Below are 25,432 nucleotides of genomic sequence, written 5' to 3'. Positions count from 1 at the left end.
GGCCTGCAGCAAGTAATTACATCTGCTGCTTTGATACAGCAAGCCTTGTGGACCCCATCACAAGGTATGGGTTTTATCTGCACCGTCCACCCATTCTCTGCTGTTGTGAGGACCACCGTGATGTATGGTTTTATCCACCTGGGACGGTGGATCCACACCATGAGGTATGTGTATTATTCATGTCGTCCATCTATTTAAGAAGGTGGACCCACCCCACACGTGTGACACGTGTGGCAGGTGGGACCCACCTTGATTTATGTATTACACATTCACACCGTCCCTGCTGAAAGACGTGGATACCCACCATGATGTATTGTTCTCCACTGTCCAATCTCCTGGACGGTGTGACCCACCTGATAGAATATATATTATATAATATATTAATATATATTATGGTGGGCCCTCGTGGGACCCACATGCGTGAGAGGAGATTGGATGGTGTATCTCACATCCGCTCCATGGCTGGTGTGATTGACATCAGCTGGCTATGTAGGTCTGATCTGGGGAATGTGATATCCAGATCGTCCACCTGTTGTGTGGGCCAACCGTGATGTAAGTGTTTTATCTGCACTGTCTGTGCAGTGGATCCCATCTTGATTGTATTTATTTTGCATCCACCATCCATCACAGCAGATGGACGCACCCTGATTGTACGAGGTCTGTCTTGATGAATGTGTTGTATTCACACCGTCTGTCCATTTTGATGGATGTATGGCCCACCTTGATGCATCCGTTTTAGCTACGCTGTCCATTTGATGGCTAGCCCGTAGTCATTGTTGTTGTGCAGACGTCAGTAAGTTCTGAGGGCTACCGTGATGTATTTGTTTCATGGCCCATTAGTAGGGCCCATTGATCCAGCCCACTTGATGTGTATGAGGCCCATGTGTAGGGCCCACCTATTGTGTATTTGAAGCCCATGGGTTATGGCCCAATGTGATGTATTTGAGGCCCATGGGCAAGGCCCATTATGATGTATATTGAGATCCATGGGTCGTAGCCCATTATGATGTTATTGAGATCCATGGTTCTATGGTAATGTATTTTAGGCCCGCGAATTCAGCCATAATGATGTGTATTTAGTCCTTGAGTGAGGCCCATCGTGATGTACATTAGACCATTGTGTGAGGCCATGGGCCCACTATATGTTTAGCTCTATATGGGCCACTCCTTGGGAGCAATGTTGGTTAAATTTCCACATTGATGTGTAATGATGGTTGAATGTCCACATTGTGACCTTTCATTAGGCCTTGTTAGGCCCATTCTTACCCATCCCGATTGTCATGACCGATTTGCCAATTTCGACATCAGGGTCGAGGCCAATTCCGATTACCGATTACCGATTTCGATTATCGGGGTCGAGGCCGATTCTGATTGCTGATTATCGATTTCGATTATCAGGGTCGAGGCCGATCCCGATTGTCGTGACTGATTTTACCGATTCTAATTATTGATTGATCCGATTGTCATGACCGATTTTACCGATTCTGATTATTGATTGATCCGATTATCGTGACCGATTTACCAATTCTGATTATCAACCGATCCGATTGATGTGACCGATTTGCCAATTCTGATTATTGATTGATTCCTATTATCGTGACTGATTGTCGATTCCGATTGACGTGACCGATTTGCCGATTCTGATTATCGATTGATTCCTATTATCGTGACCGATTTTACCGATTCTGATTATTGACTGATCTGATTGTCGTGACCGATTTACCGATTCTGATTATCAACTGATCCGATTGTCGTGACCGATTTGCCGATTCTGATTATCGATTGATTCCTATTATTGTGACCGATTGTCGATTCCGATTGATGTGACCGATTTGCCGATTCAGATTATCGATTGATTCCGATTATCATGACCGATTGCCAATTCTGATTTACATAACCGATTTGCCGATTCTGATTATCGATTGATTCCTATTACCGTGACCGATTTGCCGATTTTGGTTATCAATTGATTCCTATTATCGTGACCAATTACTGATTCCGATTGACGTGACCGATTTGCCGATTCTGATTATCGATTGATTCCGATTGTCATGACCGATTGCCGATTCTGATTGACATAACCAATTTGCTGATTTTGATTATCGATCGATTCTGATTGTCGTGGCTGATTGCCGATTCTTATTGACGTAACTGATTTGCCGATTCTGATTATCGACAGATTCCGATTTGTCGAGGCAGAGTATCGAGGCCGATTGTATAGGCCGATTCCGATTGTCAAGGCTGAGTATTGAGGCCAATTCTGATTTGTCGAGGTCGATTTTATAGGCTGATTTCGATTGTCGAGATCGAGTGTCAAGGTCGATTTCGAGTGTCGATTCCGATTGTTGAGGCTGATTTCATTTGTTGAGGCCGATCATCGAGGCCTATGTGATGAGGCCCATTGTGATGCATTTGATGGTCAGGCGATGGAGCCCATTGTAATGTATGTTAGGCCCATGTGAAAGGCCAATTGTGATGTGTGTTAAGCTCTTGAGTGAGGCCCATGGCGTTGTATATCAGGCCCTTTGTGAGGCATGGGTCCACTATATGTGAGGCTCTATGTGGGCCATTTCTTGGGGGTAATGTTGGTTAAATGTCCACATTGTCAAGGCTGATTGTCGATGCCGATTGTCGGTGCCAGTTATTAATACCGATTATGAGTATGTGACAGCATAACATCACGATACATGCCCATACGCATCATCTACATGTTTGTTATGAGACTCCCCGATAGGCGAAGATTGTCTCACATGAGTACACGGTATGTGCAGGATTGATGCATGACTGGATTGTATGACTCATGCATCTTGCATTGTGTTGTGATTACTGTACGCCCTAGCGACATCAGGGTCATAGCCTCCACTAGTATTTCGCGGATGGCCAGATGGGACACCGAAAATCTGTTCTACATGGGGTGCTATAAATATCCCTGGGTGAAAGTCCCTAAACCCTCTTGGTTCCAGAGGTTGCTCCAACGTCTAGACCGAGTGGATGCATGAGCGTATGAGAGCCATATACTGTTAGGCCGCGTCTCCCACTGTGTCGTGGTCGGTTGGAAGGGGGTGCGGCCTTACCTGCCCGAGAGGAGGGGGAATGCTAGGCTGAGTCTGATCAGCTCGAGGAATGGGTCCGCTATCGACGAGCTGGGCCCGATATTGGCAGGCAGATAGTGAGGTCTCTTCTACTCACCTTATTGCGCGCAATGGGGCAGTAATCTGGTTTGGAGTGTAATAGACCCCGGTGATTTCCCAGAGAGTAACCATACTGATTGTGGACTTATTGAGTACGAGTTGCATATTCATACATTCATTTCATTCACTATCCACTCGGGCTGGTGGTGCGCAACTAATTGTTGTGTACCTTCGCATGGCTAGGATTTCGGTTGGGCGCGCGACTAACCTGAGATCAGGAGTCTACTACATTGAGTTTGGCTATCCAAATTTACGTATGAGACTGGTTTGGATAGAAGTCCTTTGTGATGGACCCCGTAGCCTACGATACTGCGTACTATCATCCCGACTTCACACTCTAGCTTGGTCATTTCATTCGCATCACATTGCATTTTCAGCACATAGCATTTGGTTTACTGTACTTCTATATTGCATAACATAATTAAGGTTAACGATATTCGTGGACTCGGTATCTGATATTTGGCTTACTATGTCTCCCCATTGCATAGCTGATCTACATTTCTTCTTCAGTATATGATATTGGATTATTATATTCTTGCATCGCATAGCCTGGATAAGGCTAACGGTATTTATGGGCTTATCAGCATGTTTTTACATTACTCTGATATTGTATGATTTATTAACATGCCCGTATTATTGATAATATTTATAGACTTGTTAGTATTTTCGCTTACTCTGATTACTCTGATATTGAATACTTGACACTTACCTTGTGCACACACTTACACTACCCTCTAAGCTTTCATAAGCTTATGCACGATAGATGCGTGCAGGTGATGTTAGGTTGCAGCAGTGTCGAGCTTGGAGCGTGCAGCGGTTTCCTGGAGCCCGATTTTTTTTATTTATGTATTTCCCTTTCAGTATTGTACTTAAGGATTATATTAGTAAATATGTGATGATGATGTTGCCTTTGTGAATTGGGTAATCTTGTGGTTATGCTTATTATGAGTTAAATGTACAAAAATAAATCCTCCTTGTAGGATCTCAGGATCGGAATCTGGCGTATGGACGCTAGGAGTCGAGAATGGGGTTTACGGAGGCTGTCGGCACCGGATTCGGCGATCGGGATTCCTGTGAATCCGATTTCCGGATTTGGGGCGTGACACACACACACACTCTCTCTCTCTCTCTCTCTCACACACACACACACACACACACACACATCTAAAAATCTAGCCTCTCTCATCTCTCTCGTTTTCCCTCCAGCGTAAGGCCGCTGACTTGAACTTCGCAGCCATGGCCTGTCCAATAGAGAAATGCATTTTCTAAACCCTAGATGTAGAAGATAAAGAGAGATGGGGTTATGTTTTTGGAAATGGGCCTGGTTGAAGGGCCTGTGGTCTGTCTCATTTAAAGGCCTGATAGAGTGAGGTTTTAGCCATTGTACAAGGTAAAGGAGAGTGAGATCAAGTAGAAATGGATAATGGGCCGGGTTTTTGGGCCTTGTCTTTAGGCTAAATGGGCTTGCATGAATATATGTCCATTTTCCAAAGTTTTTTGGTTGGATTTTACAAAGCTCGGAACCGTGGAACAGATCCGGAACCGAACCGGTTTTCACGGTCCGGTTTTGGTTCGGTTCTAGGGTGCTAATGGTCTGGTTCCAGTTCCGAAAATCCTATAACCGTTAGGAACGGTTCGGTTCCAGTTTCACCCCAGAACTGGACCGAACCGACCCGTGTGCACCCCTAGTAAAACCATGTATACACACTGTACGAGACAGATTGTGCACTGAGTAATTCAATGCGCTGTAGTGTACCGAGTAATCTACATGCGCCGACTGTCCATCCGTTTTACCAGCTCATCGAAGCATATCGAGAGAGGATGCGAATTAACTACCGAAGTGACGTCACCAAGTTCTGTGGGCCCCACCATGATGTATGGTTTTTATCAACACCGTCCATCCATTTGGAAAGATCATATTAGGGCATGATCTAAAGGAGTCAAATCTAAAACTCGAGTGGACCCCACCACAAAAAACAGTGGGGAGAGTGACGTCCACTATTAAAAACTTCTAAGGGCCACAAAAGTTTTCGATCAAGCTTATATTTGTGTTTTCCCTTATTTCATGTATGCATTAACACATGAACAGGTTGGATTTGAAATAAACATCATAGTGGACCTTCGGAAAGTTTCAACGGTTAGGGTCACTCTCCCCACTTTTTTCTGTTGTGGGGTCCACTATAGCCTTGGATCTGTCTCGTTCTTTGGATCATGCCTTAAAATGATCTCTCCAAATGTAACGTCTTAGAAAAATCCATACAAAGGCCCGAGTACCCCCTCAGGCAGAAATCACACAGGACCAAATCCTTTAGAAATTATGCGGGAATTAACTAGTGCTAAACTAGCTTATTGTGAAATTAGCACTAATCACTTTAAATATGATCTACAAGACCCAAACTGTGCAGAATCATTACCGCCGCATTACCTTAAAACTTTAGGTCAATCTCAAGTCCCGGTTGCTCTTAGGAGCGCTTCGAAACTTCGTATCGGACCTACACCGCACGTTGAAAGTCTGGTAACTACGAAACTATACGAATATGACCGCCTCGTTGGGCTTGACAACCATCCTAAAAATCAAGTCCTAATAATATCTAGAAATGCACAACTTTAGCCCAGAGCGAAGTATGTGAGAAATGCGAATACCTTTAAAAAATAAACCCAAACTTAAGTAAACTGAGTCGTTCACTTGTAGGTCCAAATATAAGGATTCAGACTGTCAGAATCTGACCCAATTACACCCTCGGATCAGGAAAAATTTTCAACACATGTCAGTACACTTTGCGGCCTCGATTGAGTACTGGTGACCGTTAAACTGAAACTGGTCCGCCATGGTCGATCTGTAAATCCAATCGGACCGAAAACTCAGCTTAACCTAGATCCAATGTTAGGGAGCTTAATTTCGACCGCACGTAGAAGAAGGGCCACCAGAAGTGCTCTGTTGGGCTGAAACAGATGCCCTTTGGATATAACCTAAGTATACCTTGGCCCTGGGGCCATTTCCATCAGACCTGGGCCTATATAAGGGCTTTAAAACCTCTCTCTCTCATCTCATTTGAATTTGGGAAACCCTGGGGGAGAGAAGAGAGAAAAGAGAAGGAAAGAGAGAGGAAGTGAGAGAGGGTACTGGTGTTTGTTCTTGGGATTTAATCCTACCACTCCACACGCTTATCTATCGCGTTTGTAGCGATATTCCGGTGTTTCCGACAACGTACTTGGGTAAAAAAAACTAACCTTAATCTGTTTTAGGGTATCATATAGTGTTAGTGGTGAAATAGCTAACCTATTTCGTACTGTAGGTTACCCTTGTGCCGTAGACAAAGACTCGATATACAAACTGAGTTTGATACTTGTTTATCGGCGTAAGGTGCGGACTATAAATGTTTAGGTTATGGTTTTCAAAGCTTTCAATGTCAGTAGTAATTTATGACTGGCTTGATTACTATCACATGTGCTTAAATATGATGGTTTCCGTATAATACACATATATGTGAACTATGTTGATTTTAAATGCATTTCATGTGTTTGTTGAAATGTCTGAATGAGTATAAAATTATGATTTGTGCTTGCCATGATTTCTGATTGGGAATACTTGATTGTTGTACGTATGGCAACTCCTATATGGAAGAATTTGCCATAATATGTGTTATAACTAATATATTACATGTATGTAATATGTGTAGTTTAAGTGTTTGATAAAATGCCTGTATGAGAAAACGCTCAATGTAATGTATCTAATGAGGGTGTTGAGATAGGATTTTCGATCCCCTCATACGTAGTTACAGTTTTCGGTGTGAAGCCTATATTACTACTATGTGATTATAGATGAAATGCTTATGTGTGATAACATGTGTATGATGTGGTTGTTTAAATGCTTAAGTAAGACTTATATTTACACTGGTTGTCACATGCTGTTTTGGATTATTATATGTTAGTGCGATTGTTGGAATGTGAGTGGGGCTACGATGTAGTCTAGGCAATCGGTAACAGATCCTGGGTTGGTGGCTGAGGTTTTTTTGCCACACTGGACGTGTTCGACGAATCTGAGTCGTACGTCGTTTAACGGCAGTGGTTAGGCCACCCGGAATTCTTACGCACTCCATGTTGATCAAGTCAATGTGCGCTCGTCAAGTAACTCGATTGACCCAATGTATGTTCACCATGTATGGACGCTACTGCTTGAATCTAAGGTACCAAACTCACCAGTGGAAAACCCGTTTAACCTTGGTACCTCGATCCGCTAAGACTCATGAGCCGGACATGGTGGTATGGGACACTGTGGTCGAGCTGTCAACCTACGCTGGGGTGACGAGCCTTCTCATAGTGTCCAGTGAGCAACCCAGACTCGTGAGCCGAATACGGTGGTATATGATACTGTATTCGAGCTGTCGGCTTACGTCTAAGTGACGAGCCATTCGTAGTGATCTTGAGCATATTCTAAGACTGCGCAGAGACGACAAGTCTTTCCGTAGCAATTAGAATATAAACTAGGCCTACACTGATCAGGTGACGAGCCCTTTGTAGTGACTTATAACCACAACATCGTATGAGATTTCTTAGGAATGATGACCCTAGAATGGATCATTTGTAACGTCTTGAAAAAATCCCTACAAAGACTCAAGTACCACCTCAGGCGGAAATCACCTAGGACCAGAACCTTTAGCAACTAGGTTAAGATTAGTAAGTGTTAAACTAGAGTACTTGTGAAATTAGCACTAATCACTTTAAATATGATCTGCAAGACCCAAGCCGTGCAGAATCATTGACGCTACATTACCCTGAAATCTAAAATCCATCCCTAAACCCAGTTGCTCTCGGGAGTACACCGAAACTCCATGTCGGACCTGGACTGCATGTCGAAAGTTCGATAATCGCAAAACTATATAACCATAACTGCATTACTGGACTTGACAACCCCCTCGAAAATCAACTCTTGATTGCGTCTAGAAATGCACAACTTAAGCCCAGGACAAAATGTGTGAGAAACATGAATGTCTTTAGAAATAAAATTCGAATTTAAGTAAATTGAGTCATGTCGCTTGCGGGCCAAATATAAGGATTCAGACCGTCAGAATCTGACCCAAATACATCATTGGATCAGGGGAAATTGCCCATACATGGCAATGTACTTGTGGCCCTGATCGAATGACGGTGACCGTTGAATTGAAACTGGTCCGCCACCGTTAATCTGTAAACCCAATCGGAGCGAAAACTCAACCTGACCTAGATCCATGGTCAGGGAGCTTAAGTCTGACCGCACGTGGAAAAGGGGCCACCAGAAGTGCTCCGTTGGGTTGAAACAGGCACCCTTTGGATATAACCTAAGTATACCTTGGCCCTGGAGCCATTTCCATCAGGCCTGTGCCTATATAAAGGCCTAAACCTACTTCTCTCTCACTACATACGAATTTACAAACCCTACGAAGAAAAGAGAGAAAAGAGAAGGAGAAAGTGAGGAGAAATGAGTGAGAGTGTGAGTTAGTTGTCGGGATCTTTCCTTGACGCTCCACGTGCTTAACCACCATCCTTGTATGGCTATACGTGCGATTCCAATTCCGTACTTGGGTAAGGAATCCTAACCCTAACCTGTTTTAGGGTTTCCAACTATTGTAATAGATGAAATGCTAACATATTCCCTGATATAGGTTGTTGTGGTGCCATAGACACAGACTCGGTATACAAACTGAGTTTGATACGCGTTTACCGGCGTAAGGTGCGGACTATAAATGTTTAGGTTATGGTTTTCAAGGCTTTCAATGTCAGTTAATGATTTATGACTAACTTGATTGCTATCACATGCTTAAATACGACGTTTCCCATGCTTTACACATATATGAATTACGTTGAATATAGTGTATTCCATGTGTTTGTTGATATGATTGAATGAATATGGAATTTGGATTTGTGCTTGCCATGATTATTAACCATGAATATATGCTCGTTGTGTATGACAACTCCTTTGTAAAAGGGCTTACCAGGATATATGTTATAACTAGTCTCATATATGTATGTTAAAGTGTGTAGTCTATGTGTTTGTTGAAATGTCTGAATGGACATGGAATTATGATTTGTGTCAGCCATGTCTATGGAATGCAAATACATGAATTGTTATGTGTGTGATAACTCCTTGTTGCGAGGATTTGTCCACATACATGTTATAATCAACATATGTTGTGTATGTTGATATGTGCAGTATAAGTGTGTGACACAATGACTGTATGTGAAGTAGTTAGATGAATTGTACTTAATAGGGTTGTTGGGATAGGATTCCCAACTACCGTAGTTATATACATAAATTCCTTCAAGTTGTTGTAATCTAAATAGTGTGGTTCGTGTAGAATACGTATTTGTAGAATGACATGTTATATGTGTTTCATTATACATTCAAATGCTTTCTATGTTTGCATTGATTGTTAAATGTTGTATGATTGTCATGTGTACATATTTCTCATATCCGAATGTGTTTGGGACTATAATATGTCCAGACAATCAGTAACAGGCCCTGTTTTGGTGGCTAAGGTTGTTTCACCACGCAGGACGTGTTCGATGAGTCCGAGCCGTACTTCAGTTGTCGACAGTGGTTAGGCCACACGGAGTGCTTGTGCACTTCATGTCGATCAATTTGAGGTGCGCTCGTACCAGTCGAGCTCGTCAAGTAACCCGATTGACCCGATATATGATCACCATGTATGGACGCTACTGCTTAAATCTAAGGTACCAAACTCACAAGTGAAAAAACCCCTATAACCTTGGTACCTCGATCCGCTAAGACTCATGAGCCAGGCATAGTGGTATGGGACACCGTGATCAAGCTGTCGATCTACGCTGGGGTGACGAGCCTCCCCGTAGTAACCAGTGAGCAACCCAAACTCGTGAGTTGAATACGGTGGTATGAGACACTGTATTCGAGCTGTCGACCTATACTGATAAGGTGACGAGCCCTTTGTAGTGACCTAGAACTGTAATATCGTATGAGATTTGCTAGGACTGACGACCCTAGAATAAATCATTGTTTGAGAATTGATATAAGGGAGGTACCTTAGCTTCCCAATCCTACTGTATGAAAATGACTAATAAGAACTTGGTAATCACGCTCATGCACCGCATTACATATGCGTTTGGCGTAGTAGGTCAAGCACTAAGGAAGTGTTGCATGCGCGATCGTGAGATGAAGTCGCTGAGGGAGTGCATGCGAGGGCATGCATCATTATTTCATATCATTCTTGCATTAATCACAGTACTTAGGGATGTTTACTTGTATTGCGTTATCATTACTGCTTGACCGAATTAATAACATGTTAACTTTTACTTTTTTGTTTCACTGAGTTGATCACTCACTCCCATGTTACGGGACGGTGTTGTACACACCAACCAGACCCTGTGTGTAGGTTTAGATGATGGCGTAGCCTGCGAGGCGGAGCCGGACTTTAAGAATGACGAGGAGGCATTCTCATACATGCAGTATTCAGGCGGGTTCTCGTAGACCGTTCTGAATCATCGGGGCTTCAGGATTTATGCTTGTAGAGGTCTACCACTCTTTTGACATTTTGTATTTTGAATCAGTACTTGTAACTATTTAACCTGGTAATGTGTTCATACTTTGGGGACTTATAATGATATATATATGGTCTCCCCTTATCACAGTCTTCCACTTGTGAAAATTCAACTGTCCCTAGAGTATGATTCGTTGATTTAGCTTAATCTCATTCATGTTTTATGCACTAACATGGACAACATCAAATCATCATTATATTTGTTGCATAAGTGATGTGTTGGAACTTGGGATTTAGGTACCTGCTCGACCCCCGATTTTCAATTCGTTACATCATTGTTTGAGAATTGATATAAGGGAGGTACCTTAGCTTCCCAATCTTGCTATATGAATAAACCTAAGTAAGCAACTTGACTAATCACGTTCATGCATCGCATTACGTGTGCGTTTGGCGTAGCAGGTCAAGCACTGATGAAGTGTTTCATGCCGCGATCGTGAGATGAAGTCGCTGAGGGATCGCAGGCGAGGGCATACATCATTATTTTTATATCATTCTTGCATTAACAAGAGTACGTAGGACCTAATTGTTGTATTGCGTTATCATTGTTGCTTGACTGAATTGATAACATGTTAACCTTTGCTTTATTGTTTCACTGAGTTGATCATTCACTCCCACGTTACGGGACGGTGTTTTAAACACCAGCCAGACCCTGTTATAGTTTCAGATGATGGCGCAGCCTGCGAGGCGGATCTGGACTTTAAGGATGATGAGGAGGCATTCTCATATACGTAGTATTCAGGCGGGTTTCTATAAACCGTTCTGGTCGACGGGGCTTCAGGGCTTATACTTGTAGTAGACCATCACTTTTCATATTTTGTATTTTGAAATAATACTTGTAATTATTTGACCTGGCGATGCGTTCATACTCTGGGGACCTACAATGATTTATATATTTTATACTCTGATCACAGTCATCTACTTGCGTAAATTCAACTGTCCCTGGAGTATGATTTGCTGATTTAGCTTAATCTCATTCATGTTTTATGCACTAACATGGATAACATCAAATCATCATTATCTATGTTGCATAAGTGATGCGGTGGAACTCGGGAGCTGGGTACCTGCTCGACCCCCGATTTTCAGGGCGTTACACCAAATGTATGGACGGTGTGGATATAACACATGTAGGTTCCACGGAACTTGGTGACGTCACTTCGGTAGGAGTCTGGCTACTCAACCTGTTAGTAGCTAATCCGTGTCCGTCGAGAGAAGCCAGAGCTTCAAGTCAACCACTTGATAGTAGTAGGGGTGCACATTTAACCGTTGCAATCGTGTAACCGAACCAAAACCGTTGGTTCGGTCCGGTTTGGTCCAGTTCGAGAGTGTTAACGGGTCGGTTCCGGTTCCCAAAATTTGAAAACTGTTGATTACGGATCGGTTCCGGTTTAGGGTCCTGTAGAACCGAACCGAACCGTTGATCTGAACTGTTAACCGAACCGTATATCCGAACTATAGAACCGTAGTCTTTACTTTCTTCTTTGAACTATAATTTGGCCATAAATGTTGTAGTATTATATTTACCTCCGAAGTACCAAGGGTTAGCTACAATTATATTAGTTTTTGGTTTTGGAAATTCATTAAAAAAAAACATGGGTTTTCTGTTTTCTCAATTATGTTTTAAAATCATTGTTGCCTGTTGCAATTTCTATATTTAGAATTCCATTGAAACATGGGTTCTGAGCTACGAATATGGAAATTAGGATTTCAAGGCAATTGGGTATTTCTATATATATATATATATATTAATTCCTCTGCTTCAATATTTTAAACAGGGCTGAGATTGTGAAAGTGGTTGATTTTAGGGCTTTTGTGAGATAGCACGGTAATTTATGGGTTCCGAGAATGAATAGAGAAACATGGTATTTTGATATTGGAATAGGGTTCTCTTTGAAAGGAGAAAGAAAGTATTTTTGTTTTCTTTTAATTTTGATCATTTTTGACCTATAGTTAGTGAATTTAGATCTGTGTGTTCCTGAAAACCATCAGTTTTCAGCCCATACCCGTTCAATTTTGCTTTGTTCATCATAAGCATTGACCACCATGCTTTGGATTCATTTCTTCAAAAAAAATATCGGTTTTCACTGCCACTTTGAGTGGAATCCCATTCTTGGGTAGTCCTTTTTTGTTGGTCATAAAAGTGGAGAAGCGGCAGAGCTTCCACGAGAAACAAATGTACAGCTCTGAAAAGCTTGGTTGAAGTTTTCTAACCCATCTTTCAGGTGGAAGATCCTAGCCTTTTTTTTGCTATTGGGGTAGATTATTCTTTTTCTTCTGTTTCATCTTTTTTTTTTTTTTTTTCCAAATCAACTAACTCAGCTGGATTTTTAAAAGCCCATAATCGTGGATCCGATCCGGGACTGAACCGTTTTTCACGGTCCGGTTCTGGTTCGGTTCTAGGATGCTTACGGTCCGGTTCCGGATCCAATATTTGCAGAACTGTTAGGAATGGTTCGGTTCCGGTTTCACCCCAAAACCCCACTGAACTGACCACCCCGTGTGCACCCCTACACTAAATAGTGTGCATTGAACGCCTTGGGTTGAAAACTTCTTAATGTCACGGAAGTTTCGGATTTAAGCTGATAATTGTGTTTTCTCTGCGTGACCTTATGAAAAAGTTGAGTGACAAAGAAATATCACTGTGGACCGGGAAGGTTTCGACGGTGGACATCATTATCCATACTCTTTCCTGTAGTGTGGTCCACTTGAGCTTGGGATGTACTTCAATTTTGGGCTCTTGCCCTAAAATGATATGTAAAACCGGATGTACTTCAAAATCCTGGACTTTTTATGAAGAAAAATTATGAGATAATAGACTATTAGGATAGTTAATAGAATATGGACGGTTCTAATCTTTGGACCATCTCAACGTGTGGGCTACAGGGAGTGGCGACACACGCTGGTTCTATATCGCGACGGAGGCAAAACGAACCCATGCGATGGTGACCATGACTTCCTCAGTAATTCGTATGCATCATAGACGTAACTGGATTCGCGGATCTCTCAAGTAAATTATCAAACGTGAGATCTATTCCGTTCATCAGGTGGTGAATATCATATATTTCTTGATCAATTTTCTCATTAGGCCATAAATAAGCGTAAAAATAAACGGACGGTTGATATGTTGAACAATTAGGACATTCAACCGAAATATATGGATCAGATTTGGAAGCATTCTTTAAATTTTTTTTCTTTTGGCCAAGGAATCAGAGGAACGCACCTGATGAACGGATTTGATTGCTCACACTGCAACAAGCTGGCATGTGTAATTCAGTGCACTCGCGCGAGTCATATTCAAGAAAGTATATCGGAGAGTGGGGAAATCAGTAGCCTGCCGCACCGTCCGGATTGGTGGTCGGTCGCAATCTAGGCTGTAAACCTGGCTCGTGCAAGTGATGGATCCGGATGTCATTTGTCGCAGTGTGGATGCGGGCACAAACTCACATCATAGCCCTTGGATCAACTGAGTTTCGACGGTTGGATATGGAACATGGAAGTTTCTTGATCACCGTCTACTTACTGGGTATTAAGTTTCGAAGGCGGCCCTACAGAGTTTACTCCGTAAGCATACCGCTTCCGCACCGTACGCCCAAAGCTGTGGGGCCGACCATGTGTTAACGGTAAAATCCACTCCGTTCATTAGGTTCTACGTTCTATTTTAGATCATAAACCCAAGCACGGACTCGCCCAAGCGCACACCAGCATAATCCGCACCGGCCAATCTCAGTCCAACGCGCCTTACCCAAAAACGGCATCTTCACCCTTCGTCTCGTCACAAGGGCACTTTTGAACGGACAATTGGCGTCGGACAGGAGTTAGTTAGCAGGATCGTAGCAACTGATCATGTGACCTCAACCGTATATCCGTAGGCCGCAAATCGAAGGGCTAAGATTTTCCCATCGACTGGTTACTTGGGCTGGGCGTAAATTCCTTCAACAGTAGGGAGCATTTCGTAATTTCACTACCCTAAAAACCCCTCGCTCCATAAATCCTTTCCCTCCCTTCCCACGCGCCCGCTTCTCCTACTCCAAAAATTCGTGAGTATTACATCTGCTCATAGGGTACGTGTTCTTATTTCTCCTCATTTCCTTCTTTTATCTCATAAATTCCATTTTTGCCCTTGAATTCTCATACTATTTTCTTCTCCAGCCAGTAAATTCACTTCAACAGCTGACATTCAAATTACTTTTTTTTTTCTTTTCTTTTTTGAACTTCCTGAAAATTTTCTGTATCGTTTTAATTAAGTGAATTGATATCTGCATTCAATCTGATTGATTAAATACACCCATTTTCCGACCCCGGAACTGAAATAGTGAAATTTGTGCCATTTCTGTTTCAAATTTGCAATAATGGGTTACCTTAGTTATTGCTTAGAAATGTTTTTTTTTTTTTTAAATTTTTTTTAATTTTAAATTTTTAAATAAAAGATAATTCTCAAGACTTGCTAAAAATTGGAAAAATGTTATTATTATTATTTTTTTATAGATAATTCTTGCTTGCGTTTTTTTTTTTTCCCTCCAATTCTTTCTATATCTTTTTTTTTTTCCTTTTAATTTTTGTAGCTTCTTGGAGGAAAAAATGGACTTCAATTAAATGTTGAAACTATATGAATTAATTACATAGTATCATTTTCTTTTTTCTAATTCCTTTTTTGTATGTGTGTGTGTGTGTGTGTGTGTGTGTGTGTGTGTGTGTGTGTAAATTCTAAAGTTGTTTTTATTTAATGATGATAAAGTAATGTGTGTTGAAATTATGTATTGAATATGATGAATTTAGGGGCTAGACTCCTATGTTAGTTTTGCACCATTTAAAAAATGGTGGTCAATCTTCAAACTTACATGGCCTAGTTGTATGGCAATCCAGACTGTCCAAATCACTGACCCAACTGTGGATTGAGCATAACTGAAAAAAAGAAGCTCTGAGAAGATAATATTAACCACCTGATTCTTCCCTTTCAAATTTAGACCTCATGCCATTTTAATTCTGACCATCCATTTGATAACCATTAATTGATGGTTGGGATTGCTTGATCAGTGTGGGATATACTCCTTTCACTATGGGAGCCACAATTTGGATTGTCTACATAACTGCCAATCAGTGCCACATGTGAAATGGATGAGTCACCACCAGTTTTTAAATGGTGCAAAACTAATGTAGGAGTCTATCCCTGAATTTAGTAGTGAGGCTGATCCAGCCTGTTGTTCATTGAGCTGGTGAGCATGGTTAGTAGTATTGGGTGAATCTCCACTTTCCATCCAGTGGGTTATTTTTGTGGAGGATCCATGTGATGCATACAACCCTGATCTGTATTGTGTGTTGATATCAACCTCAAAATTTTAATTATTTTTTGTTGATTGATTGGCCATACAAAATCTACAAGTTTAAATTAAAACAATGCTAACCCCAAACCAACTTTAGCCAAACTTAAAACAACTTTCTAAAACAATCATACCATAACAACAATCATTCCAAATTATAATAATACTAAGGTACTAAATTCTAGAAAATATTCATAATCACCATTACCCTTGTTCTTGCTGTTTGAGATTGGCTTAATGCTCATGATTGATTAACAAAAGTTCAAAGACCTGCTGCCGACCTAAGATCAACCCTCCTTTATTCGGGCTAATGATTGCTGACGCATCACTATGGAACGGAGTTTTACGAATTCTAGAAAATATTTCTAAAACAAGCTAAAGATAGTGATTTTGGATGTGATGGAAAATAACTTGTCCTCAAGGTTGAAATCCAGAAATCACTGTGACGAGTTCTGTCTCCCAAGTTTTATATATATATATATATATATATAAACCCATCCACTCACACCCCACACACCCACTCACTCATACCATAGTGGGATTTCACCACAATGGGTACTTGAACCCATGACCTCGTGTTGAAACTCATGTGAGTCTACCATTGAGGCATGAGTAAGGACCCGAGCTATCATGCAACCAATCATATCAACAGTCAGTGTTTGGTAATCACTGTCTTGATACAAAACACCAAAATAGGAGACATCTGATTCAGCTGTGAGTTTACCACTTGATGTATATGTCAAAGCTAGGTACTAGGAACTGCCTTGAATGTTAGTGGCACAAAGCATGAGCGTAGGTAGCTGCAAATTCAGTTGTGGGAGTGTGGAAACCTTTGTTCCAAGATGTTAGCAACTATAAACAACTAGGAAGATGGAGTGGGGTTTGAGTCCAAAGCATGATTTGAAGTGGCACCGGTGGAAGGTTCATGCAACTAAGCCCGAATAAATGGACCCAAAATAGCCACTGTCCTTGGTATTTGATGGAGATGTGATGCAGAACAATTAATCACTTGCTATAAAAGCTCGAACTGATAGAGCATGACGAATCAATCCCTTTATCTCATAGTCTGGGCCCCACATCCCATGGGTTAGGACCTTGAGCCCAATGTAAAAATACCCCTGCATTAATCACCTCCGGTGAGGAGTCTCGAATACAAAATCTCCCGCTCTGATACAACTTTGATGCAGGACAATAAACCACTTGCTCTAAAAGCTCGAACTAATAGAGCATGGCGAATCAATCCCTTTATCTCATAGCCTAGGCCCTACATCTCATGAGTTAGGACCTCGACTGAAGTCACCTCGTGGGCCCCACTTCACATGGGTTCCGCATCACACGAGCCACCTGCCTCACACGGGCTGCCCACCCCGAGTGTGCCCCTGCATCCAACAGGTCACCCCACTTGAGCCTGATGTGAAAATGCCCTTGCATTAAGATGCAAGTGGAGTATTGTGTTCCAATTATAGGCTTGTCCGCCATACAGTTTGTGTTCACCAAACTTTGACCATAACACCACAAAGGGTTCCGTTTCTCCCATATCCACATTTCTTTTATATGGTTGATTGGAAGAGGTTGTGCAACTGACTGCTTATCTCAGGGTGTAGAACTAGGGGATTCATGCTGTTTGAATGTTATCTTAGATATCTCCTTCAAATTTACTCCAAAATTTGAGACACGGCCAGTTTATAGTGATGGACCCTTTGACATAGTTTCTTCAACTTTGCATCCCTTGTCATTATAGTTCACAAACAATCGATAGTGGAAGATGGTTGTGATACCAACTGAAATGAACTCTGGCTGTATCACGCGTTTTGATCTCTTTTACGGAATCAACCACCACAATTCTAATTATTATCTGTTGATTAGTAGGCCACACAATGTCGACAATTTATAATAGAAACATGATCACCCAACTTACACCACATTTAACCTGACTTGCTAATGATATCAATGTCCTATCAATCAGAGCAATCTAAACCATGAGAATACTAAAATATTGAATTCTAAAACAAGCTAAATGGAATATATAAACGGGGACCACATTGCAAACAGGAATGCTAGCCGATTGAGTTGTGGCCTTCAAATAGATGGGTGAAAATAGAAGACGGTCAATGGTCTAGATAGGAAAGATAATATCCTATTAGTCGAATGGGTAGGATTCTTTAACTGGCGTGGTTTTTGTATGATGGCCACTCACAGAGGAGCCTATTAAATGGATGATCGGGATTCACCAAACAAGCGCCTGTGTGTATAGCGGAGAGACAAACTACTGAGATTGGTTCAGTGTGAAATGAAATGAAAGTTCCCCTTTCGTATCCTATTAGTCGGATGGGTAGGTAGGACTCTTTAACTTGTGTGGTTTTTGTATGATGGCCACTCACAGAGGAGCCCGTTAAATGGATGATTGGGATTCACCAAACAAGCACCTATGTGTATAGCGGAGAGGCAAACTACTGAGATTGCTTCAGTGTGCAATGAAATGAAAGTTCCCCATTCGTCTATAAGACATCAATGGTGATTGGTTTTGTTGGAAATTTGTTTTTCCATGGATTCAAATTTCAATTGTAATCATAATTTACTGTCATTTTATTTTTAGTTGGATGGATAGATTGTTGGGTGTTGATAGCATCGGCGAAAAAGGAGTACCATGGAACCATCTCCTGCGATATACCATGCACTTCTTGTAACTATTCAAATTGATGTACCTTAGAACCAATGTTGTCAAAATCGTTATCGTATCGCAAATCGTAGTAGGCTTTGAATCATATTGAATTGCAAATCATATCGTAAATTGTAAGATTTTTACAATTTTCTTAGAAAATTGAAAACAAATATGAAAAATATAAATAAATCAGGTTTTTGTTTTTAATTCATCAATTTTCCTTTTGCCATCAATGTGCACCAAGTAATACCATGTCATGATAGTGTTAAAGGATTCTTATTCCTTTATTATTATTATTATTATTATTTTTTTCTTTCAAGAAATTTCCCTTAAAAAAAACATACAAGGGTCCTTTAATAGTTTATGTTCTTGTTACATTCCTTGAATGTAGAATCATGGTGGAAAAACACTCTTTGATACTGCAGACCGATGAAAAAGATATTTTGATTTCTAAACATCATTCCATAATACACATATAAGTCAGCATGATCGTAACCATCCACAAAAACATTACAATTAAGTCACACATCAATTTGGTGTTTAGACCAATTAAGAAGTAAGAAATCACAAAAAAAGCTACATGATTTAACGTTGAAGAGAATATATATCATTTAATCTCTTATAAAGAACAAATAAAATAATTTACCTTTTCTAAATGATTCTTAAAGCCCCCACCAATTTAAAAACATAAAATGAAAACCAAGTGAAGCTTAACATAGAAGAGAACAAGTATAATTTGAATCGTAAATCTTGGGATAATCATAGAATCGTAGGAGTCATATAAAAAGGGATTCAAGGTTGGGATTCAAATCGTTTTGCTTAGGTTCAACTAAAATCGTATATTGTAAATTGTAAGATTTTGACAAAACTGCTTAGAACTATCATATTAGGAGATAGGCTTCCTAATCAATTCAAGAGATAAACCTTGTAATTAATAAGGAGGGGACATCCCCTCTCTCGAGTGTAATGAAGCCATTCTCTTCAAATCTTTCAATCTTTGCTTCCTTGCTCATTGCTCCTCATCAATGTGCCCTATCCTTTTCTTTATTAGATGGGTCCTCCAATCTTGGCAGTGGATAGCAAAAGCACACTAGCAATCTCATCAGGTATCCGTTCTCAATAGTTAGCTGTTTGTTGATGTTCAATGCTCATATGGTAACTTTGAACAAAGGAAAGAACATCACCAATTGATAAGTGGCATGTAATTGATTCTTATTCATTTCTTTTTGGGAGCTTTTAATTCTAGAAGAGGGTAAATTTCTTTGACTATTTTCCATGAGGAACTGAACAAAGCACAATTATGCGACAATAGAAAATTTGGAACTTGAGCATCTATACTTAGGTACAGATTGAAGTTCTAAATGACTGGGGTTTGGGCTTGTAGCTCAATGGTAGACAGCCTTTGTTTCAACTCTCAACATTGAGGTCTTTGTTTCAACATTTGAGGCTACTTTCAACATTCACAAATAAGCAATTCTTTAGAATTGTTTATTGAGAATTGCTTATGTGAAAAAAGCCATGTCTGGTTAATGTCTGCACTACTCCTTGAAGCAAATTGCATCTCTTTTATTTTTGTGTCTTCCTATTTCTCGAAACCCCGTAAAATTACATAAATGCCCTCCCAAATCACCCTCTTTAGGATCTTAAGGGCATTTAAGTCATTCTATTATTTTTCTTCCCTTTTTTTTCCCCCTATATTTTCTCTTTTCTCCAACCCCTATGAAATTACATGAATGCCCCTCAAGAGTTGTACCTTTCTAATGTTTTAAGGGTATTTAAGCAATTCTATTTGTGCACTTTTTCATGTATGAATATAGATAATAGATACCATTTAGTCTCACATGTATTAATCACATCACAAGTGTGTAGATAAGGACTGTAGCCATTGGATCTAGGATCATTTTTGGTGATCCAAACTGTTGATATGATGAGATGGGTCATATGTGTTGTGTACACTCACATGCTCCCTCAGTTATAAATTGTTGATTTTGTGACCCATAGACAGAAGGAAAGGTTAGAGCAATGGTCCACATCGAACCATTAAAACTTGTACCAATTGGACGGTCAGATTTTTTCCAGCTACCACAACTTTGCTAATAGACCATGCAAACAAAAGTCCATCAAATTAATGATCTTGATAACCACATGCTTGGCATGTGCATATTGAGGAGGGAATTGCCTGCAACTTTGATGGAGGACATTGCATAATGTCCGTGTCAGTCCTTGCAAGCCATACGATTCTCCTCTGGGTTTTCATGAAAAGATAGGCCTGAGCTTTTATCAAAGAAAGAACTATGTCATGCTTTGGCAGAGTATTGGTCATACTCTAAACACACCCATCTCGAGTGGTGTATCCATCCTGCTGTTTGAAATGTGGGCCACAACAACATTGTGGAGGGAAAAATAGCCTGATATTAAATCCATCAGATGATCCCAACCACTCTGTTTTGATCGTTGTCAATTTTCTTTTAACTGCCTATTTTCATGACAATTAATCAGATGCTTTAGTTTATCCAAGTAGTATGCTCCGCCCCTTCGATAAACATGGGTGGTTAAGAAAAGGTCTGATAGTCCAAATCCAATGTACACGTGCGGTTCACCTGATGAGTGTATTATCCTGGTTTTTTTGCTACATGGCATGTTCATAGTGTGCCGTACCTAATGAATGGCTTGGTCTCTAACAGGTGTGCCGCATGGAGATCTCTGGCATGTGTTCTGCCAGGCCCTTACATGAGGGGCCTCTCATCAAATCATGACTATTCTAGGAGAGGGGAAGTGCCTCCTATGAAATGCCCCCTCCATGCTTAGAAAATAAAGGCTGTTTTAGTCAATTGTTTATTAAGGGCCTGTTTGGTGTCACTTAATTAAATGCTCTTGAGCACACTGTAATTCCCAAAAGCATTTAATTAAGCAATAAACATGTTTGTGTAGGGGCTTGTATTAATTTCTTATTAAAAAGCAATTATGAAAATAGTGTTTTTTTTTTCCCTCAGCGACTTGGAGATATTTCCAAATAGCTTTTTTGCACTAAATGGCTGTACCCTCATTTGAGGGGGTGGAACATGTGTCTGATCTCTGTGTACAACACACGTGTTAGAAATTTGGGCCATTCATCTAGTAGAGGGTACTATGAACATGCCATATACCAAAAATCCAAAGGTAGCACACACATCAAGTCAGCCACACATGTATGTTGAATGTAGACTGTCGGACTCTTTTTTTTTTGTTTTTTTTTTGCTTTTTTCCTGACTGCCCATCTTTCTCATACGAGTTTGACCTGCATGGCAGCGGATCCCCATTATTTTTGTCCACGGCATGTGCATGCTGTACCCTACCTGATGAATTTGCCTGGATCTCTGATATGTGTTTCATCCACCATGATCCTTAACACGTCTTTTGCCCCCTTACATAGGACACCCCTCACTGAATAGTGACCCCTGTTGAAGATATAGGATTTAATGTCTATTAGGTTTGCTAGCTTAACAAGCACCAATCCCATGTGTCAACTTATAAAGTCTTCATGAGATGGAAAAGTATATCAGTTGGGATCTTGATGCAGGACATGAAAATTAGATATGATGTGCAAGATTTCAGGCCGTAGATCATAATAATTTAGAAATAATCACAATAATTCTACATCCCATGTAAAGTCAAGCATTCAACAAGGGGAATCTACGAGGGTCCAAGCCTACACATGTTAGTGTTGAATCAATTAAAAATTATAGACCAAACAATGCTCAAAGGATAGTAGACTGAATGTAAAGGAATATTTCCCAATTCAAGGGATTCTCACGTTTCAATTCGGGAAAACCTAATGTTTCAAAAGTGGAATAGAACTTGGGGATTTGAGATAATCTAGGGTTAGGGTTATGGAAATAAGGCGAAATAGGAGTGAAATAGAGACAAGAGGGAACCTGTGATCAGCCCGCACATGTGGACAACAAACCAGCCTGACGCATGTGCATGGATGGCGGCTCGCACGTGTGTGGGGGCCCACGAATCTGGAATCAGCCAGCTAGGGCCTGGTCGGCCAGGGATGGGCCACCTTCCCTTCAAATTTTAGGCTAAACGGATGATTAGTTTGAACAAGGTGTTCCGTTAAAGTTTCAGCCCTCCTGCAGGGCCAAATTATGAAAATCTGTTGTAGGGTGAAGATTAGCTGCAAACGCGAGTGAATTTGATGAAGGGATGGCTGTAGGAGATGAGGAATTGGAGGGTAGGAGATGGGGGCGATTTGAGATTGGTGTGGCTTCGCACCATGGTAGTTAGCCCTTCGAAGAAGGGAGGGTTTCGCACCCAATTAGGTTTCCACAACTCAGAGAATTAGAGAAGCGGGAAAACATAGAATTTTATTAATCATCTTCAATGAGAAAAAAATACTACAAGGGGTGCCTATTTATAATAAAATCCTATACCCCAAAAATCACGCCATGTGCGCACCCTATTACTTGGAGACGAAGTAATAAAAAATAATAACAAATCAAAGCAATCTAAACCGTCTATGATATTCCTAATAACAATAATAAGCAAAACTCAAAGTACTAGATTATTTAGAATAGTGGGCCACGATCATGAGAACCTATAATGGGATTCACATGACGATTGGGTCCACTATAATAAACCAAAACGCAGTCCTCTAGCTAGGAGGCCTTCCTTGGATGTCGTCATCGATCCAGATCGATGATGGGGCCCTCCTTGCGTACGTGCGTAGGGGGCATGCGTGTGCGTGGGATGTACCCATCAACTCTCCTCGGCTGTGAAGATTTCGCCATTGGCGAAACAAAACTCTTGAACCGCTTCAAGATGTCAAGATTAAGTCTCTGAAGCTTCTCATCAGTGAGCCACGTACTGTCTGAAGCTGGGCGTGACTTCTACTTGATCAGGAACTTTTGAAATTCACTGTCCGACGTCGATATTATCTGATGGCCTAGGATATCCTCCATCTCCTCTATGGGTGTGAGAAGGGTAGGTATCGGAGGTAGAGGCTGGGAAGATGGGTCGGGAGGGGGCTATGGATCAAGGGAAAGGTCTGGGGAATTAGGATGGTTAGGTGACAGGCTGAACAATGTATCAGTGTTCCCTTGAAATATAACTAGATCCTCCACATTGAATGTGGAACTAATTCCCTTGGAAGGTGGAAGATCTACCACAAACGCATTGAGAGCATTTTATTTTATAATTTTGAATGGTCCAGCGCTATGCGCGTGTAATTTACGAACGGCTCCTTGAGGGTACCGCTCTGGCTTGATGCGGACCATCATAGAGTCCCCTATATTGAATTCCTTAAATCGTTTATGTTGGTTAGTAGAAATTTTGTAATGTTCATTACTAGTATTGATCTTTCGCCTGATTTCTTGATGCAATGAACGAATGTGATGTGCAAAGGACTCTGTAGACTCTGATGGCCTATAGGACAGAGACATAGGGACAAGATCAATAGGCTTCCTAGGTTTATAACTAGTAACGACTTTAAAAGGACTTAAATCTGTGGATCTATTGACAGAATTATTAAATGCAAACTCGGCGATAGATAGTGCAGTGTCCCATGTCCTAGTGTGCTCCCCCACTAAACACTTGAGCAAATTTCCCAGACTCTTATTGACCACCTCAGACAGGTTTGATAGAGTCGCCCCAAGGACTAAATCAATGGCGTGCTGTATATCCCTTATAGGGGGAATCTCATCCAGTAGATTATCGGGAAAGACATCACGAAACTCATCCACTACCTGAATGACCTCAGTGGGTAACTCTTCACTATCCTCTGGTGCACTTTCCCTAGCCACAAGGGTGTACACTATTGAGTCCGACTTTGTCTCTCGCTCAAAGTCTTTGATATTTAGAATATGGAGAGGCTTAGACTTGAACTTCGATTCCTCAACCAACATCAAGTGATAAGAGAAAGAGAGGTATTTTTCCTTAAGAGTTTCTTTCATTTCTCTCTAATGGACTATTGAGGGTTCCCTCAATCTCTCTTTCTTTCTCTCCAAGTAGCCCAAAACCTCTTTGCTTGACCCACAAGCTTCATCTTGGCAAATCGGACTCGACGAGCATCCGACATGTCATACTACTCAAAATAGTGGTCCATATCCGCCAACCAATCTAGAAAAGCTTTAGGGCCCAAGTGACCATTAAATGTAGGGGCCTCTACTCTAACTCTCTTGAGGAGTTGTGCATCTGGGTCATAATGATCATAATGCCCCTCGCGGGGTGGGTGTACGGGTGCACGCCCATGTCTGTTTCTTTGGCCACCCCTATATCCTCTTGACCACTTGCCTGATATTGGGCATCTTCTCCAATGGCGGGGTTTGCCCATGCAGAGGTTTTTAGTTGGGTAACGTGTACATTAAGCCGATCCCAGCGTTGGTCAATACGTTGTTCCAAGCGTCCACCCAAAGACTCAAACTGCCGATTTATGTTGTCCATGGACTCTTGTAATTGCTCCATGTTTAGTGCAGGGTGCAATCCAAAACCGCGACCAATACGGGTGGGCATACAACTACTCACTCAACTCAAAGGTCTTCTAATGCCACTATATGCATCTAAATGGGACTAAATGCTCCTATAGGACTCTATATGAGGAAACTACGGAACACTCCTAAAATTCCAGCAACATAACTATCCAAACAGTTTATTAACAGAAAATTCAGCAATGGAAATTGGAGAATTTCTGACAATAGAAAATTCAGCAGTCTATGTTGTGAACGATGGGTCCTG

The 25,432-nt window shown here is 41.1% G+C and overlaps 1 protein-coding gene across 3 annotated transcripts in view; it reads left to right on the top strand.

Annotated features, from left to right (window-relative positions):
* The first annotated feature begins 14,582 nt into the window (after window positions 1-14,582).
* LOC131254362 (S-adenosylmethionine carrier 1, chloroplastic/mitochondrial) overlaps window positions 14,583-25,432 on the top strand; it is a 36,930-nt gene continuing 26,080 nt past the window's right edge. The window contains exons 1-2 of one of the 3 annotated variants that reach the window (XM_058255360.1): window positions 14,583-14,799; window positions 19,770-19,824. In XM_058255360.1, coding sequence (XP_058111343.1) covers window positions 19,770-19,824 — 55 coding nt within the window. In that variant the 5' untranslated portion in view covers window positions 14,583-14,799. The remainder of the gene's footprint in view (window positions 14,800-19,769; window positions 19,825-25,432) is intronic. The other 2 variants (XM_058255353.1, XM_058255357.1) reach the window with 2 other exon arrangements.

The sequence above is a fragment of the Magnolia sinica genome, chromosome 1 (genome assembly GCF_029962835.1).
Source record: "Magnolia sinica isolate HGM2019 chromosome 1, MsV1, whole genome shotgun sequence".
NCBI classification, from domain to species: Eukaryota; Viridiplantae; Streptophyta; class Magnoliopsida; order Magnoliales; family Magnoliaceae; genus Magnolia; species Magnolia sinica.
This window is presented reverse-complemented; position numbering and strand designations above follow the sequence as displayed.